This window comes from Sceloporus undulatus, chromosome 8 (genome assembly GCF_019175285.1).
Source record: "Sceloporus undulatus isolate JIND9_A2432 ecotype Alabama chromosome 8, SceUnd_v1.1, whole genome shotgun sequence".
In the NCBI taxonomy this organism is placed as follows: domain Eukaryota; kingdom Metazoa; phylum Chordata; class Lepidosauria; order Squamata; family Phrynosomatidae; genus Sceloporus; species Sceloporus undulatus.
In genome coordinates this window covers 28792954-28812344 of record NC_056529.1, presented here as the reverse complement: position 1 = coordinate 28812344, position 19391 = coordinate 28792954, and the positions used below count along the sequence as shown (strand labels likewise).

The 19391-nt window shown below is 42.3% G+C and overlaps 1 protein-coding gene across 3 annotated transcripts in view; it reads right to left on the bottom strand.

Annotated features, from left to right (window-relative positions):
- PRKAR1B (protein kinase cAMP-dependent type I regulatory subunit beta) overlaps positions 1 to 19391 on the bottom strand; it is a 79488-nt gene that overhangs the window by 50529 nt on the left and 9568 nt on the right. Inside the window, exons 1-3 of one of the 3 annotated variants that reach the window (XM_042437401.1) lie at positions 18746 to 19339; positions 9576 to 9746; positions 7688 to 7779 (exon numbers count right to left, since the gene is read on the bottom strand). In XM_042437401.1, the coding sequence (XP_042293335.1) occupies positions 7688 to 7779; positions 9576 to 9746; positions 18746 to 19321 (839 nt within the window). In that variant the 5' untranslated portion in view covers positions 19322 to 19339. Of the gene's footprint in view, positions 1 to 7687; positions 7780 to 9575; positions 9747 to 15215; positions 15339 to 18745; positions 19340 to 19391 lie in introns of those variants that run through there. The other 2 variants (XM_042437404.1, XM_042437402.1) reach the window with 2 other exon arrangements.

Below are 19391 nucleotides of genomic sequence, written 5' to 3'. Positions count from 1 at the left end.
TATTTGATGATGATGATGATGATGATGATGATGATGATGATGATGATGATGGATGGGGGCACCAAAACAACTGGGGGGAAAATATCCAGGCCAAGTGAAACATGATGCTTACTGTGCCACTCAAAACCAGGCCAGTGGGTTTATTTGTTTAAGAGCAGGTGCAGGGGTAGGCAACCTTTTTGAGCTGGGGGCCGGGTTGCTGTCCCTCAGACAACTGGGGGGCCGAAGCCAATAAATAAATAAATAAATAAATATTTTTAAAATATTTTAAAATATGAAAGACCTGCATTGGCTGCCTATCCGCTTCCGGGCACAATATAAGGTGTTGGTGATTACCTATAAAGCCCTAAATGGCTTGGGCCCAGGATACCTGAAGGACCGCCTCTCCCCGTACATTTCGTCCCGCACCCTCAGAACCTCTGGGCAGCAACTACTTAGGGTTCCAGGGGCTAGGCTTACCTCCACCACGAGGAAGACATTTTCCATCGCCGCCCTGGCTCTTTGGAACACGCTGCCCACAGAGCTCCGCTCGGCCACCTCCCTGGCCCAATTTAGAAGGGATTTAAAAACCTTCCTATTCCACGCTGCATTCCCCGATTAAAGTCCTAATAGGCCTCTCTTCCTCTTCATGGGCAAGAAGACTGGCTAACGGGGTTTTTATTCTGTTTTTTATTATATTTATGTTTAATTTTTGATGTAGATTTTGTGTATTGTACTGTTTTTATCGTGTTGTTAACCGCCCTGATCTTTGGAAGGGCGGTATAAAAATAAAAATTTAATTAATTAATTTAATTAATAATTAAATTTAAAAATTAATTAAATAAATAAACCGGGACAAATGTAGGACAAAAATTTCAAATGGAGGACACGCTACCAAATTTGCTGATTTTTAAAAAAAATGTTAATATAAATGCATGTTTTGGAGGCTTCTATAGACACTTGCCCCCCTTGCCCGCCGCTTGCCCCCCACTGCCCGCCTCCTCCTGATAGGCCAAAGGCCCCACGCCCTCACGCGAGAGGCCAAAGGCTCCAGCGGCAATCGGCGGCAGGACCGGGCTGGGGCCGGTCCCAATGCCTTGCCGGGCCGCATCTGGCCCGCGGGCCACAGGTTGCCTACCCCTGAGCAGGTGCATAGGACTGCAATTTTCACCAAGACTACAATAGACATTAAATGCTCCTTCTCTAGATACCATCCCCCCCCCCAAATTTCCCATCCTATTAGCGCAAGTAGAAAGTTGTCATTGGCACAAAGAGGGTGTTTTAAGGTACAGGTACTGGTAAGTTCGTCCTCCAGACAGGGCAAATAGGTTCCTTTCTCCATACCAGAAGAATGTTCCTGCTACTGTGAAATCCCAGAGTATACGAATGCAGCCAAATTTTCCACCCTAAACCTCATCTACAATTAATCCACTTAAGAAAGAACAACCGGGAAACTGAGAACAACAAATTCCTTGTATTTGCTTCCTTGGAAGTAATGTCCCTATAAATCCATACGGCTGCTTGTCTATATTCTTCCGCATGATGGGGTTCAGAACATTTCAAAACCAGTTAACCAGTTCACTACTGAGCAAAGTGGTTAAGCTGGATTTTTTTTAAAAAAATAATGTTATTTAACAGGAATGGTTTCTAATATGTTCCAAATAAGTAATTGAATGAAAAAACATAAAAGAGAACACACCTTGAAAATCTTCTGCCTTCTGTCTTGCTAATGGAATTTAAATTTTCCTGGACTTTAAAATCTCCTAGTACTCATATGGTCATAAGGAGGAAAAGATCGCCTGCATGAATACCCTTCCATACCATCTGAACTGAGGACAACAACCACAACATCTTGACAAAATGAAGGCTTATGGCCAACATTGTCATTTTGTTTTTTCCTTCTCCTACATGGTTTTAACACCTTTACCTGATGAAGAAGCCAGTGGATCTTCAAAAGCTTGGAACCTGTTTATTGTGCATTTTTGTTTGGTCCAAAAAAGGTATCACCGTTTTATGGATTTTGGATGTTATTGTACTTGGCTATATGGCCAACACAGCTACTCCTGGATATGTTTAAAAAGTTGTTTGCAAATAGTTATTTCCAAGCTATAGGCAAAATCAGTGAGTGGAAAGTTAGGAATCCACGTCACTCCAGCTAATTCCTTCCACCTTATCCTGCAAGCTCCTCACAATAGCATCAGAAAGCAAAAGTGGGATTGGGGCTCCATGGTTTTTCAAGATCCCTTTATTCCCAGAATAGACGCTGCTAGTGAAAGCTGCCCTCCATTCCTAACATTAGGTCTACCTCCAATTGTTCTTGCTGGCTTCTTCCAATAAAGGAAGAATGTAAGGATGTAGTATTGCAGGAAAGGAAAGTGATTAACACCCCAAGAAATTGGAAGCTGAGGCAGAGAGGAAGGAACTTTTAGGTGAGATTTTGCAAAAGGAAATGATTCAGTGGCTGGGTGAGATCTATATTCATTTCAAGCAGATGGAGTTTCATATACTTAATTAAATCTGACTTGGTTGTGAAGGAGGTGGGATGGGGAGACAAGTTGTAAGGAGGGTGGAGAACTATGTCTTTCCATGGCCTGGGGAAGACAGGCCCTTCCCTATCCCAGCCTTAAATGGATCACTGGATTTTATTCATCCTGGCAATAGCCAGAGGGTTTGAGATTGATTTCCTGACAATAGTAGCAGCTTATGTGACGAATGAGCTTTCTGCACCATTACTCTGAAATGCTCACAACCACTCTTAACACCTACCCCTTTCTGGAGCTGCTTTTCATGGACTATGAAGGGACCAGATCCAGTCTGATCTTGGAAGCTAAGCAGTCATCTCTGGTTAGTACTTGGATGGGAAGCCACCAAGGTGCTATGTGGGCTATATTGCAGAGGAAGTCAATGACAAACCACTTTGGAGTCTGTTGGTGGTGTGTGCCTTCAAGTCGTTTCTGACTTATGGAGACCCTAAGACCTATCATTGGCGTTTCTTGGCAAGATTTCTTCAGAAGGGGATTGCCACTGTCATCTTCTGAGGCTAAGAGAGTGTGATGTACCCAAGGTCACCGAGCAGGTTTACATGGCCGAGCCAGGATTTGAACCCTGGTCTCCAAAGCCATGGTCCAATGCTCAAACCATTACACTATGCTGACTATTTTGGAGTATTCAGAGCAATGTCTATGGACTGATCCCAGTGTCTGAACCAGTGGCTGCTGGTCCCCAATGAATTTCCAGCAAGGAAAAGAAATAATTTGGGTGAAATACGGTGCCAGTCACCGGCACACGGGAAAAGAAAATAGTTGCCAGTCCCCCACATCCAATAGTCTGCAAAGGACTGTACTAGATGACCCTTGCCATAATATGTATGATTCTAACATCTGGTGGGACACAAGTTTCCCAGCTCTGGTTTGTCTGCCTCTTGCCCTGGCACAACATGCTTTCTTTTCACCCCATCAGAGCAACTCTGAAACCAAGTCTGGCTATTTGTGTCATTAGAACCACCTCCACCTCGACCCCAGGCCTCTACTGGGACAGCATTGTTTCCATTTGAGCCTGTTTTAGTGATGTTCTCAGCCTCCACATCTCAAAAAGCAAAACAGTATAGGCCAAAAAAGTTTAAATATCCCGTCCCTGGGGAGGAGGCATGATAATCTGATCGCCTGGTGCCTGCTGAAAAAAAATACACACACTCTCCACATCTTGGTACATACTGAGGGAGAAAGAGGGTTGGAATTGCTATTATGGGAAAGGCTGCAGTGCAAATTCTGCAGGGCAACCTGGAAGAACTCAGGCTCAACAGCTGCAGGAATGCAGGGCAAAACACACGTTTCTCCAGATGTGATTCCAAGCTGTCTTTCTCATCACCACCTGTTGGATTATTTTTTCCACCACCCCCCTCAAAAACACACACAATAACTTGAATGTGAAAACATCCACCCACACTACTGCATGGTTAGGATTTCCTGAGCAGAGGTTTGTACCATAACAGCTTACCAGCAAATGGTGATTAAAACAAACGGGCTAAAAGCATGGGAATGTAGAAAGCATACCATGAACACTGTACAAAAGGGCCTCAGACAGCCAACTGGTAGAATGCATTACTTCATCAGTAATTATTTCATTCACATTTTGAAAATGTTTTATGCAATGATTGTATTAGTTCCCTTCCTATCCTGGCTTGCCTCCAGTCAACTCAAAGTGACATCTATTGCCTAGACCAGTATTGTCAATTTTGACTGGCATGTCCTCCAACTGTCCCGATTTGGCAGGGACAGCCCTGATTAATTCTCTGTTTGACTTTTTCCAGATGCTTTTAAATATGTTCCAGTTTCTCTCCTTTTCTCCCTTTGTCCTCAGCTTGTTTCAATTGCAGCAAGCTGAGTTCAAGTTTCAAAAGTAGTTTGCACTCCATTAATTTTGCAGGGGGAGAAAGGAGAGGATGGGCAGAATCTTGTCCTTCTCAGTAGGCTCAAATAAAAGCAAACTGCAGCAGCCTCTCCTAGTTTTGTGCATTCGTCTTCATTAATCATTTTTGCCATTTTAATATTGCCTAGTCACATGCATCCTGGCTTTCATCAGTGAAATTTTGGAGGGTTTAGAGACTAGAACATGGCCACATAGCCTGAAAAACCCACAAAAAACTATGGATGCCGGACATGAAAGCCTTCGACTTCACATTGGTTTAGAGACTGTTAAGTGATCTGGCAAGAAACTTTCCTAGACCTACCAGATCTCTAGCATTACCTAGGGGTCTCCCAAGATGGACCCTAACCAGCTAGTAAAATCAGATGAGACTGATTGTATTCAGGGTGTAATAGTTGCCTTGACATCACCCGTCGTATATTTACAAAACTGTGAACAGGGACTGTCATATCTTGATTTTGGTAAACTGCACGCAGTTCTCAGAGCCCTTTTATCAACTGAACAGTAGAGGCATAAATGCTCTTTAAAATAAATAAATATATCTGCATCTGTGAAGCTGCATATTTTCACCGTTCTGACATAATGTCACATCAAAGTTTAACAGCAGCACCTTTGAGATAACTGAGCAAAAGAAGTTGTAGCACAGCGTTCATAGTCTTGGTCTAGCTTCCTCAGGAACGACTGTAGTTTTTTGTATTTCTGAAAAGCAAAATGCCACCCTAGAGACTATGCCTATATAATACGTTTTTTCAATTGAGTTCCTTGGCATTTTGCTTCTTTCTTTCTCCCCACCCCCCTTAAATAATCTTGAAGACAGTGACACCAGGTGGCAAGGACTAAGACCGCACTTTTCTATGGTCAAGCCACTTGATCTTCTGGGTTAAGAGGCAGGAAAGTAAATAATCCACCACCGACACAGCAGTGTGGCTCAAGGTTCAGTCAATGGACCATGAAGTAGTTTGCACAGATTTTAGATGACACTCTTTCAAAAGAATGAAGGACAAAAAGTGTGAGCTAATGTCTCAGGACCCTAAGAAGCAAGCTGAACCACTAATGTACACACTGATGGAATATGCAAGTACAAAATGTGAGATTGCACTGGGGAAGCTGGAAACAAAGCCTCACAGGTCAGGCAACTATGGATATTTTCATCCTACACATCCCATCAACCCTAGCTAGCATCATGACATTAGAAATGGTGGAAGTTGCAATCCACCAGCTCTTCGTCTGGTGGGCCACAGCTACCACCCTGGTATTGGTGAAGCAAACAACACCTTAAGCCAGAGTGACTTCCATCAGGGCTGTGACAGGGAAGGGGAGAGTTTTAAAAACACAACCAAGGTCCCTCATTGCTCCTGGATAGCTGATGTTCTTAGAGGTACATCCTTTTTAGTATTGGTGCACTGAGAATCCCTCATGCCATGATGCCACTGCATCATGCCTGTTTTGGTTGGCCTACTCACAGAAATGGGTCCATCTAAAGCAAAAAAGATGGGCAAAAGCATTTTGGTCTCTCTCAATTCAAGACTCAAGAGTCAAAGAACCACCTCAGGTAACTCCACCATTCCTTCAGAGTCTCCTGAGATCATTCTCTTCTCTTGGAGAGCACAAGTATGCAGGTTTTTAAACAGAGGGTGGATGGCCATCTGTCAGGAATGCTTTGACTGTGAGTTCCTGCATGGCCAAAGCGGGTGAACTGGATGGCTCTTGTGGTCTCTTCCAACTCTAGGATTCTATGATTGTATGAACAGTGGAAGACAGTGTTTGTGGTCAGGTGAAAAGAGATGCAATTGCTTTTGTACACAGGATGCAGTGCATTCGCCATTTGGTCCTTGGTCTTAGGCAGCAAATGCCTTGGGCAAAGAAGGAATAGTCTTGTGGCAAGCTGTTGACCATCCATGGCTACCACCAGCCACTATAATGCAGCACTCCCTCATTCTCCCAAATATACACACACATAGTTTAAGCAGAAAAACAAAGGACAATAATCTGCAGTTACCAAATGCTTGAAGTATTCAGTTACAGCCAGTCTGAATATGGAGATGCAGCAGCTGACAGTATGTGGTGTATCTGACTCTTACAGCTGTTCTTAGTCGATTCAAAGGCCACCTTTGTTTCTGGAAATCTTAGAAACAGTTACTTTTTTTACAAGGCTAAGGATAAGCCAGCTGCCACCTCACAAGATGCAATGCTGTGCAGGTCAAAAAGAAAAGGGGGGGAAAGGGGGGATCTAGACTGAGCTCCTTAATTTATTTACTCTGGAAGAAATCCATTCAAGTAAACTGGGCTGGTTTGTAACAATAGGTTGTGAACTGAAGCTTGCAATGTTCACTTGTATAACAAGTGAATTATGAGACTGTAGAAATGTTTTAATTTAGGAGTGGCATCCGATTTATTTTTATCTTTATTTTTGTAGTCTGAATACAGCAGTCTGAATACAGATTCAAAGTTTCCCCTCCTTTTTAAAAAGAAAAGATGGGGGAAAGCCCTGCATATAATACCGTGGACCCTTGGTATTCACTGGGGTTTGAGATGTAGGGCTGGAGAAGAGTGCTAAGGATCCCATGGACATCCAAAAAGACAAACAAAGGGGTCCTTGAACAGATCAAGCCTGAAATCTCCCTGGAAGCCAAGATGATCAAACTGAGGCTGTCGTACTTCGGACACATCATGAGAAGGAAGGACTCACTGGAAAAGACAATGATACTAGGAAAGGTGGAGGAAAATAGAAAGAGAGGAAGGTTGCATACTAGATGGATGGACTCTATTAAAGGAGGCCACAGGTATGAATTTACAGGAACTAAGCAGAGTAGAGAAGAATTACGAAGTCTTGGAGATGTCTCATTCACAAGGTTGCCATAAGTCAAGATCAACTCAAGTGTAGTTAACCACAACAAATTACTGTTATAGTTATTTATATAAACTATACACACCAATTGAATGACTTCCATTCCTATTAATTCAGCTGTTAGCTTTGAGTAAGTGCAGACGCTGATGTTTCAGTGTGATTTCTTTTAGTGCTTTGGAACAGATTTTTTGGTTCAGTGTTTTGAATGTCTGTTAGAAGACCTGAATCCCTTTCTTAGTCATTGCATGATCATTCTTTGCAGGATCACTTCATTCTGTCACATATTGCAGAAAAGAAACTGTACATGATGGAGCAAACCTGAAGTCATTTTTGGATTTAGAACACCAAATTCCTATACACCCAGTATCAATTTTTAAAATAGTTTTTATGACCCACAATTTTGCAGGCTTGTGTAATCTAATAATTCTTTCATACCTTCTCTCATTATCATCCAGGTGAGCAAAGAGCACATTTTTGGAGATGGCCTTTGCCAGGGCAGTCATCGTCTTATAGTCCTTGGGAATAACCTGAGGAAGGGGAGGAGGAAAGATGGACAGAGAGAAATCTAGGTTCAGTCCAATGTTTTGCCATGAATGGTCTCACAGTGGGGAGTGATCCTGAGTTACAAATCCTGCGAATTTCTATGGCAATCTAAAAGTCTTAGGCAGATGAGAAGCTATGATAAAAGACAATATGGTGGACAGTAGTGGTAAGAGTATTTCAGTTTGAGATGGGCGTCTTTCCCATGATCAGGCTTTTGGCCAGTAGCAGATGGCAGCTCCCATGTTAGTGGGGCAGTGAATCCACTCTGGGTTTTAGTATGAACTTTGGACAAGTTATACATACTACCAAACCTATTTTGAGGATTAGGATCAAGATATGTCAAAACCAACTGGGAACAGGGAGGAAAGAAGCTTCTCCCCATTGAATCACAATCTTTCCACCCAGCTCTTACCTTGGACAGCTCCTTTAAAATTTGGACTAAAATCCAGAGTCATTTGCTGCCCCACTGACATGGAAGCCACAAGCTGCCAGTGCATTTGGCAATGGAAGATGGGACTCTTCATAGTTTGTGGCTGCACTTTACCCACTATGTTATGTATTCCAAAATGACCACCCTTATACACACACATGGTTGAGTGAACGGGTTCTGAATCAGCTCTACAGGGATCTCTCCCAATAGCAACCACCCACTGTTCAAGAGCAAGTTAGATGATTAATGCATCTTGCTGCTTAAGATGCATTTACAAGAAGTAATATTTTATAAGGCACTGCCAGCTACGTTATTATTTCCTATTAATCTGGCCCAAGTATATCCATTAGATGCTTCTTACAGGACAAGAACATCTTTCCCTCTCACATTTCCTCTTGCTGCCCATTGCCATCCCCCAATTTCTGTTGGCACAATGAAGGGTGCCAAGAAATCCACAATTTAGTCGTTACTAATACCACACTATTTTATTTCCTCCCCAACACAATAACTAAAGTATAATCAGTATGCAGAGAGATCTTGTAACACCTTTGAGGCTGAATGAAAGAAAGAAGTTGGCAGCATGAGCTTTCATAGACTTCAGTCTGTTTCCTCAGATGCATTTAGTGGAGCAGAAACCAGGGACAGCCATATGTATGCCATTGGTATGCGAGAATGTCAATTCAAATTCAAAATCCTTTTTGTATGGAAATGAAATAGCAAGTCCAGTTTTAATGGTGGTCGCTAGTGAACAAAGACATACCAATGGCATATATATGTTTGTCCCTGGTTTCCACTCTACGAAATGCATCTGAGGAAGTAGACTTAAGTCTATGAAAGCTCATGCTGCCAAAAATCTCTCTACATACTGATTCTACAGACTAACACAGCTATATCTTTAAAGTATATTCAAGTTACCTTGTGACTGTAACATAGCAAGAGATAATGGCAATCCTTTTGCTGCGTAATTCTAGTTTTAGTTGCATTCATTGTTACAGGATGCAAACAGCCTCACTGTTTCAATGTGATTCCTACTATAGAACGTCCATTTGTAGCATTTGAGTTTTTAAAAAATTAACATAGAAGTATATATTTTAATTACTTTTTAAGGCAAAGAAAACAAAGTTACTTTTTAAAAAAATAACCAAGTGTAGCTGAATGTATTCAGGATTTAGGAACTGTAATCAATTTTTAAAGCTCCCACATTTTGGATCTCATTACTGTAGATGTTCCACCAGAGTCTCAGCCAAGGGACCTTTCTTATTTCTGGGTCTACACACTGGCTGAAATGATATCATATCTGATTGCCATCTGTAGTACCAATTCTGAGAAAGGGAAAGTCCAGGGTATTACCTTCCTGACATAAGAAACCGCATCTTCTTCAGTGTAGACCTCAGCGCTGACGCCGCCCCTCCTGCGTCGTGCCTTGACCACTGGGTTCGGAGGTGGAGGAGAGATTTCGTCATCGTGAGAATCGGACTGGGAACTGGATTTCTGCCAAGCCAAGATCTGTTTGCATTCTTCCTGCAAAGAGAACCGAAAAGGGAGAGGTCATTTTCCCTTTCTCTCAGGACCACAACCTTCTCTGGCCTTCACTCCACACTAAACCACAGCCTAAATATAGGCAAACGTTTGCTCTCACATCCATCCCTTGTTGCAAAAGTTGAGTCTGCTTTTCGTTGCTGCTGCTTTGTCCAAAGAGTGAGCAAAGGGAGCCATTGGAGGGAACTCTCCTTGGTACTAAATTTTTGAACCCTTAAATCAGCTGCATGCAGGCTCCTAGGGCTGGTTTTGTGGCTGCCCAGAACCACCAATGTTCCCCCTCCCATGCTCTCTAGTGGGTGTGATGGGAAATTTTGGCCCCTCAGACCATCTTAAACCCAGGAGAGACCTTTTTAAAAAACAGAAAGTGAATAACAAGTGACATCCTAGTAAGGTCCTGTTGCAAAGCGTGCTCTCCTGGGCTTAAAATGGTGTCTTGTTCTACCAAGGATGGCAGGAGGGAAAAGTAAAGGAGATGAATGGAGAATTTTGTATGAGTGGCATGGATGAAATGTTCCTTAGGTATTGCTGAATGTAAACGAATGAGGTGAACAGGGTTAGAAAGTAAAGTAAGCTGGAGAGGATAACAGAAAGTTGGAGCAAAAGAAGGAGGAGTGAAGGAAGAAAGAGTAAGAGGAGAGAGAGGAAAGAGAGGGAAGGAGTATGGAAGGAAATTTCTTGAAAAGAGATTTTGCAAGAAGAAGAAAGAAAAGGTTTTGAAAGAGAAGGATACTTTTAGAGACCAATCTTAAATAAGAAGATAATCAAACAATTGGTAAAATTGAATATGAATATATATATATATATATATATATATATATGGCCCCATATAGACAGGCCAAAATAAAGCTGCTTCAGGTCACTTTGGAGGTATGCTATTTAAATGTTGCATGCGTCCTAAGAGTCCAGAAGCCGCACCAAAGCCACAATTCAGTGCTAAGGACTGGAGCGCACGTTTGGCGCAGCTTCTGGACTCTTAGGACACGTACATCATTGAAACAGCATACCTCCAAAGTGATCTGAAGCAGCTTTATTTGGGCAGTCTGTATGGGGCCTATATATACGATTAGAAAATGTTTAAGATAACAAGAGAGATGTTGTTCCATTCAACACACCTAGCACCCCTATTCCCTTTCACAACATTGCAGAGTCTGAAAACCCAGAGAGAAGGGGAAGGTGTGCTTATTTTCTAAAAGAGAGTCAATACAGGCCAGTCCTGCTGGAACAAAAAATGTGTTACTCAGCTTGCACCTAAGTGTGTTCTCTGAGGTTGCATCCTGGGCCAGAGTCCCTTCCAAGTCTGGTCTGCTCTTGTATCACACTAACAAAACAATTTAGGAAATGCGTCTACCAAATCGTAGGCTGCGGAGGAAGAAACAGCTCGGCAAATGGTGGTAGACATGTGGCTAATTACCATCTTAATCAGTTGGTTGTATTGACACAGGATATGAGTTATGGTGAGCTCATCAGCCATAACTGTGGGGCGGAGGGAAGGAGTAGGGTACGGAAAACTGTTTCCTAAGCTTGTGGCATCTTCCCAAAATGTTTCAGCGTTTCAAGAAAAACACCATTAAGATATACATCGCCAGCAATAGCTGTGGCCGCCTCAGGAAACAAGAACATTCAGCTGGAAAAGATGCCCAAAGAGCACAGAATCGTAGAGTTGGAATAGGCCCCAAGGGTCATCCAGTCCAACCCTCTGCCATGCAGGAACTCACAATCAAAGCACCCTCGACAGATGGCCATTCAGCCTCTGTTTAAAGATCTTCAAAGAAGGAGACTCCACCTCTCTCCAAGTGAGCATCTTCCACTGTCAAACAGCTATTACTTTCAGGAAGTTCTTCCTAATGTTGAGGTGGAATCGCTTTTCCTTTAGTTTCAATCCACTGCTCCAGGTCCTATTCTCTAGAGCAGCAGAAAACAAGTTTGCTCCATCCTCAATATAATTATTATTATTATTATTATTATTATTATTATTAATACCCCACCTCTCCCTACGGATCAATATGACACCCTTCAAATATTTAAACAGGGCTATTGTATCACGGTCCAGAAATTCTCAGACCCTAAAAGTGCCCCAAAGACATAAATCCAAATAAAACCATTAAAGTAGGCTTTTTGGAGCACTGATGTGATTCCATGCCTACTGGACCCTATTGTCAGATCCTGAGCATATTCCATTCAGTGAAACTTGCAATTCCAGAAGCACCAGAATAAAGCCACTCTGAGCCACTGAAACTTTGCTCTTTCCAACTCAACTCTGTCAACACCGAGAGTTTTGAAAGAGGCAATCCTTCCTTATTCTCTTGAAACCATGCGCCCTCCATAAACCTTTCCACCCAATTCCTACTCTCTCATAATCTATGCTGCAAACATGAAATCAATCATACCTTTGTAAGTGTCGGTCTGTTGCCCAAACTAGTTCCTGGAATCCAAGGAAGATGGGATAACTGTTTACCCAACTGTTTGTACAATTTAAGTTTACAATGCAGATAGACCAGATGCAGATATATCAATTGAAACCACCATGTACAATCCCACAGAAATGTCTTTGGACACACAATAGTGTGCTTGAAAAACACACACACGCACGTACACAATGGAATGCAGCTATGCAAACATTTGAAAGAAATACCAAAGCAACACTGCACCTCGATAACTGAAGTTAAGGACTGCTGACTAACAAAATCAATCATATTTCAGAATTATTTCAGAAACAGACCAGAATTAGAAAGAAGCTCAAGTTACCTGCATCCAGCCCTGAAGATGGGAGGGACTTTTGCGTACCTGGATCATTCCTGCCCAACATCTATATGTCACCTCATCTTCAAATCCTCCAGCAGTAAAGCTTCCTCAATGGCTCCGTCACCCAATAGAAATAGCACAGCATTTTAAAATTCTGCTGGCTTGGAGTACTTATGTATAAGCATCCTGCTTCACAAGCAACTCATTGGTAAAGATGAGGATCTATGTTATCACAAGAAAACTGTACCGTTCTCTGTATCAGCTGAGCTTAGAAACTTTTGCACCCTTGACGGGTGTGCAATGAACTTTATGGAGGGTCTCTTATTCAACAGCTTGACATTTAAAATAAAAAACATTACTCAGCCCATTTAGGAATAATGCACATTCTCCTTTGCTCAAGTATGGTATGATGGCATCAAAAGGTTTCAGATAAAACACTCAGAAAGAGGAAAAATCGCTATTAAAATGTATAAGCCCAAGTCAGATAGAACAACAAATCACAATAATAAAGAGCAACAAATTCCAGAAAAGACATCAAGGAATATTTACATAGTTTCTCAAAATGGCATCCTGCCTCTTAACATGCATACTGAGATAGATAGATGATAGATAGATAGATAGATAGATAGATAGATAGATAGATAGATAGATAGAGACAGAGGGAAGAGAGAGAGTAAACATTTCCAGAAAGTAAGTTACCATATGGTTCTTTTTAATGAAATAAAATAAAATAAGAGAGAGAGAGAGAGAGGTCTCTTCACTACACACTTCCTTCCTTTGCAGTGTAGACAACTGACCAGCTAGCTTTTCCATATGCTATTTGATGCCTAGGTATGACAATCCTCTTTACAAGACTCATAACTGGAAACTCAAACATATACAACACCCTGGGCTAAGCTTTTAAAACTCATTCTCCATAGATCCTAAAGACAGAAACCACACATACCCTCACGCACCAAATAGCTGCAGCAAGTCTTGTAATGGAACAATAAAGAAACCTTTTTAGGAGGGGCCTTTGAAATAAAAATCACCCGACAGGGCTTGCTGCAAAGTCGTCTCCAGAACCTGCTTCCAAGTAAACACCCTCCGTCTTTTATAAAAAAAATGTAGTCATGACAACAAGCTTTCCTAATGTACCCAAATGGCGCATGTAATTCGCAAGTGCAGCGATATCATGGGTTTTGATCGATTGTCCCGCCGTCAGTCTCTGTGATCAAGTTCTGTTTGGAGGGGAGACCCACAAGCTCACAATAGTGCTAAGAATAGGACCAGTCTTGTGAACCATGCAGCCAGGTGACCAAGATTGAAAGAGAAGAACAGCATTGCATCTTTCAATCACTGGTGACTTGAAAATGTAAGCAGTGGACTGATGATTTCTTGCATGCGTTGTATGAGGTGATGTGCAGTTCCTTGAAAGTTCAGAGACTGGGAATTTACTTTTAAGAGGAACAAGTAAATATGTTCAAGCCATCCATGCTTCTGCTATGGAAGTTAGTTCGGCAATGAGAACCACTTCATTATTTTGTTTATTTATTTATTATATTATGTATTTATTCAAATGTTTTTTGGTTAGGTACCTTCACATCAACTCTGACATGATGACTCTATCCTAGGGTTTTCTTGTCATTATTTCTTCAGAGGAAGATTGCTCTTGTCTTCCGCTGAGGCTGAGAGAATATGACTTGCCTAAGGTTACCCACTAGGTAAGTGGAGAGTCAAATCTTCATCCCTCAGAGACTGGTCCAGCACACAAACCACTACACAATGATGGCTTCCAAAATATTTATTTGTTTCTGTTATGGGTCTTCAAGTCATTTCTGACTTATGGCAACCCTAAGGTGAACCTATCACGGGGTTTTCTTGGCAGGCTTCAGAGTTGGTTTCTCATTGCCATCTACTGAGGCTGAGAGAGTGTGACTTGCCCAAGATACCCCGTGGGTTTCCATGGCCAAGACTGGATTAAAACCCTGGCCCAATGCTCAAACCACTATGCCATGCTGGCTCTAAAATATTTATATCTCACCATATATCTTAACTAGGGGCCACATTGCAAACATACAATGGTTAATGGAGTGCACCAAAAAATTCCAAAAGAAAATCAGCATGTGCTTTATAGACTACAGCAATGCCTTTGACTGTATAGATAATGAAACACTTTGGAATGCCTTTAAAGACACGGGAATCATCAAATGATAGAGTCGGAAGATACCCCAAGGGCCATCCAGTCCAACCCCCTTCCATGCAGGAACTCACAATCAAAGCATCCCTTAAGCAGATGGCCATCCAGCCTCTGCTTAAAGACCTCCAAAGAAGGAGACTCCATCACACTCCGAGGGAGTGCGTTCCACTGTCAAACAGCTCTTACTGTCAGGTAGTTCCTCCTAATGTTGAGTGTCAACACATCTGATACTCCTCATGAGGAATGTGTACTTAGGACAAGAGGCTACTGTTAGAACAGAACACGGAGAAACAGAATGGTTACCAATTGGCAAAGGGATCAGACAAGGCTGCATCTTTTTGCCCTACCTGTTCAACTTATATGCAGAATATATTATACAAAAAGCACACTTGGACACCGAAGAAGGAGGAGTGAAAATAGGAGGAAGGAATATCAACAATCTAAGATGTGCAGATGACAGCATATTACCAAGGTTACCTGGAGCACCTTCTTTCTAAGTTCTGAAGAAGAGCAAGAGAAATGACTACCTGTCTGCCTTGATTTCTCCTTCTGGGCCAAGAGGTGGAATGGATCATGGGCCCAATAAGGGCATTTTGCTTAAGGCCTATAAAAACCCTGAGCCACCACCGACACACATTGAAGCCACACATGTGGAAATCAGGCAACTGTGGCCCTACATATTCTTGAGCCACCAGCCAGGCCATTTTAGCTTTCCAAGGTATTACTGATGTAGCAACATCTATGACATAGCACCTAGGTCATGCCAGATGGCAATGCCATCTTCTGCATGACACCCACACAGGTGGGTTTTCCACCTTTTATCCATTTTCCTCCATTCTAAAAGGTAGAAATGCCTCTTGGTTACCGCCAACCTTTAGCATTAAGCTAAAATATCTTGGTATTTTTCATTCCATCTTTTGCACTCGGCTTTGTCTGGGTCCCACTGGTATGAGACCCTCCATAACGTCTCGGAAACTGAATTTGGTCCTTGGGCTGAGAGCTTTTGCCTGCCCTTATTTTATGCAGAATCATAAGCAAAACCAACTAGTTTCTTGCCAAACCAAGGAGCTTCCATCTGAATTCCAGGACTAGGGGACAAAACAAAGGAGGAGGAAAAGTAGAAAAGAAGAATCAAAGAGATAATACAGTATAAACATAAAAGGAAAGGCACAATATTTGATGAAATCTAGGCATGCTGTCACTAAGGAGAAAAAGAAAGAATTCTACAGTAGCCTTCCTCAATCTGGTGCCCTTCAGAGGTCATGGACTACAATGCCCATTCTGGAGACATGAATCTTATTGGGCACCTGGTTTAGAAAAGTTGGTTGATAGGATTCGTAAGGAGACCCACACAGCCTTCAATATTCTTCTTTCATGGGTTCAAATCATTTGTGACTTATGGCGACCTTAAGCTTCAGGGGAAGACAATGGCAAACCTCCTCTGAACCAATCTTTCCAAGACAACCCCATGATAGGTTTGCCTTAGGGTCGCCATAAGTCGGGAATGACTTGATAGCAACCCTATCATGGGGTTTTCCTTGCAAAATTTGAACACTCCTTCCTCTGTCTTTCTCTGAAGCTGAGCGAGTATGACTTCTCCAAGGTTTCCATGGCTGAGCAGAGATTTGATCCCTGACCCCCTACAGTCAAACCACTTGGCCACACTGGCTCTTTCAGCCTTCAATATACCTCTGCCTTTTTTTTTAATGCTACAACACACGTTTCCCACCAGAAACATGAGATTCACAATTTTCAATGCATTTATGTTTCAAAGACAACATTACTCTCTTTCTCACCACTATGTCTATTGACTTCTCTCCATCACCATCGTCTCAGAAGATGCATTTGCCATGTGAATGCAAGACTCAAAGTAATGTATGGATTTTTTTTAATGTTCCGGGAAGAACTTGAAAAGCAAAAGCTAGGTACTAAATATACTGCCTAAGTGCTTTCCATTTGCCCTCTCTCACCCCTTAAAATCATAGCACAGAACAAGTTCTAAATAAATGATTCCACTCCCTTCTTTTCATCAGGTTCAGTCTTCAAAAAATAATGAGAGAAGCTGCCTTGAAATAATATTTACTAAAAAGCAGGCATGTTGATACAGCAGTCTTCAACGTCAAATTCAGTAAAGATCCAAGACATCTTACAATCAAAACATTCAGAAGTTTAAAACCAAACTATGTACATTATGAAACTGCACCCTGTTAACATATTAATTATTAATTATAAATAACTATATAGGATATAGCACATAATGTATCAATAATTATTATTAATTATTTGCTTGCTGTTTTGTCTGCTGGCTTAGGAAACTATGGTTGACAGCTATCAAACAAGGTAGGGTCTTAAATTTGTTTCAGATCACAGTTTAATATCCTGGCTTGTTCTTAAGATGGTAACTAACCATGGTTTGTTCCTTGCTGGTTTGTCTGCTGGCTTACTGGAACAGATGAGTCAAGGAACTCCATGTAGGCAACCGGCTTCCGCACAGCTTGGCCTATTTGGCTAAGATATGATAGTTCAAAAACAATCTGTGATTATTCAAAGATATAGGGCCCAAACAGACAGGCCAAAATAAAGCTGCTTCGGGTCACTTTGGAGGTATGTTGTTTAAATGAGACACACATCTTAAGAGGCCACAAGCTGCGCCAAAGCTGCATTCCAATCCTCAGGGTTGGAGCATGGCTTTGGCGCAGCTTCTGGCCTCTTAAGACGCATGTGTCATTTAACTAGCATACCTCCAAAGTGACCCGAAGCAGCTTTATTTTGGCCTGTCTATTTGGGCCCTAGTCGTGTTAGTGTGTAGAATCAGTATGTAGAGAGATCTTGTAGCACCTTTGAGACTGAAAGAAAGAAATTGGCAGCATGAACCTTCATAGGCTTACTGCATTACTCAATGCATGTGAGCAAGTACTTATGTCTACAAAAGCTCGTGCTGCCAACTTCTTTCTTTCAGTTAGTCTCAAAGGTCCTACAATATTTCTCTACAATCTGTGATCTGTTCTTTTCCCTGGGCAATTTACAAGAGAATGAACTTTGAGGATGCCAGTTAGAAGAGCCAGCTATAGCAGGTCATGCAAGACTGAAACCTGCCCACACTTGATCAGAGACGAAAACTATCACTGTTATTTTCCAGGGAAGGTTGCGACCTGGAGGTGATCAATCAGCCGAGTGTCCAGCCCTGTCCAATACAACTGTGACCCTGGCAGTACTTTGTCTCTATCATTTTGACAATGTACCTCTTGTGTCTCAAGATTCTTGATGCCTCTCAGTTTAGGAAGGGTTTAATTGTGCAAGAGTTGGGGGGTTTGTAAACTTTGTCTCTCAGCTTGTGTCTGCTTATGTTTTTGTCAAGAGAAGGAATAAAGAGAGCACTTGAAACCAAAGGCAAGTTTGCACGGGTCTCTGTGCAAAAACAGACTGCTAGAATTACAGCTAAATAAACAGAAGAGACATCCCGGCCACCCCCACAAACACAATTTAAAGTGCCAAACCAAAGGGACAAGCCAAATGTATGCAATGGCAGCTGGTGGGTTCAACATCAGCACCATGATGAATCCACCTCTGCATTTTAGTCCAGACTTTAAGGGGAGGTATCCAATGTGCTGAACACTATCCCCAGAATAAGCTCAGCAATTGTGATAGGGTCTTTAAAATATGGCTGAAAGATCAGAGCAGATTCACCATTCGCTGCTACTGGATGTAAGTTTGTTCATAAACACACACTTGTCAGTTTGGCTATAAAGCAAAGGAGAGGGGTACTTTGTGGAAGGCACACAAGATAGGCCCTGAGCCCCTTCCACCACTTGATCTTCCTATCCTATACTCCTTTCATTTCTCCATACTGAAAGTGAAGCAACATGAAAGGGGAAAAGAAGTCTTCAACCCCCTCCCCGCCCACACACACACTTTTGCTTTACAGTCATACCAATAAGTACATGTTTACCAACTTCTGCATATCTGGACTCATTTCTCAGTGGGGTTTTATGGACCAAAAATACATCTCTCTTTGCACTACGTCAATTGTACCATTTATCACCACCAAAGCGTTTACCTCTTTCTTTGGCTTGTTGTCACTTGGTGCTCCTCTGACCTGCATCGGAACAATCGCTGTCGTCTCTTTACCACTACTTGATGTTCCTCTGATCTGCATAGAACCTGTCACAGTCTTCCCTCCTTTGACATGCAGACAACCGGTTATTCTCCTCCCTGCGTAGCCACTTGCTGGTCCTTGGACCTGCATAGAACCCATCACTGCATTTCCTGGGTTGCCACTCGATTCTCCTCTGATTTGCATAGAACCCGTCACTGCTGTCCCTGGGTTGCCACTCGATTCTCCTCTGACTTGCATAGAACCAATCACTGCTGTCCCTGGTTTGCCACTTGATTCTCCTCTGACTTGCATAGAACCAGTGACTGCATTTTCTGGATTCTTACTTGATTCTCCTCTGACCTCCATAGAACCCACCACTGCTTTCCCTGGGTTGTCACTCGATTCTCCTCTGACTTGCATAGAACCTGTCACTGCTTTCCCTGGGTTGCCACTTGATTCTCCTCTGACTTGCATAGAACCAGTGACCGTATTTCCCGGGTTCTTACTTGATTCTCCTCTGACCTCCATAGAACCCATCACTGCTTTCCCTGGGTTGTCATTCGATTCTCCTCTGACTTGCATAGAACCTGTCACTGCTTTCCCTGGG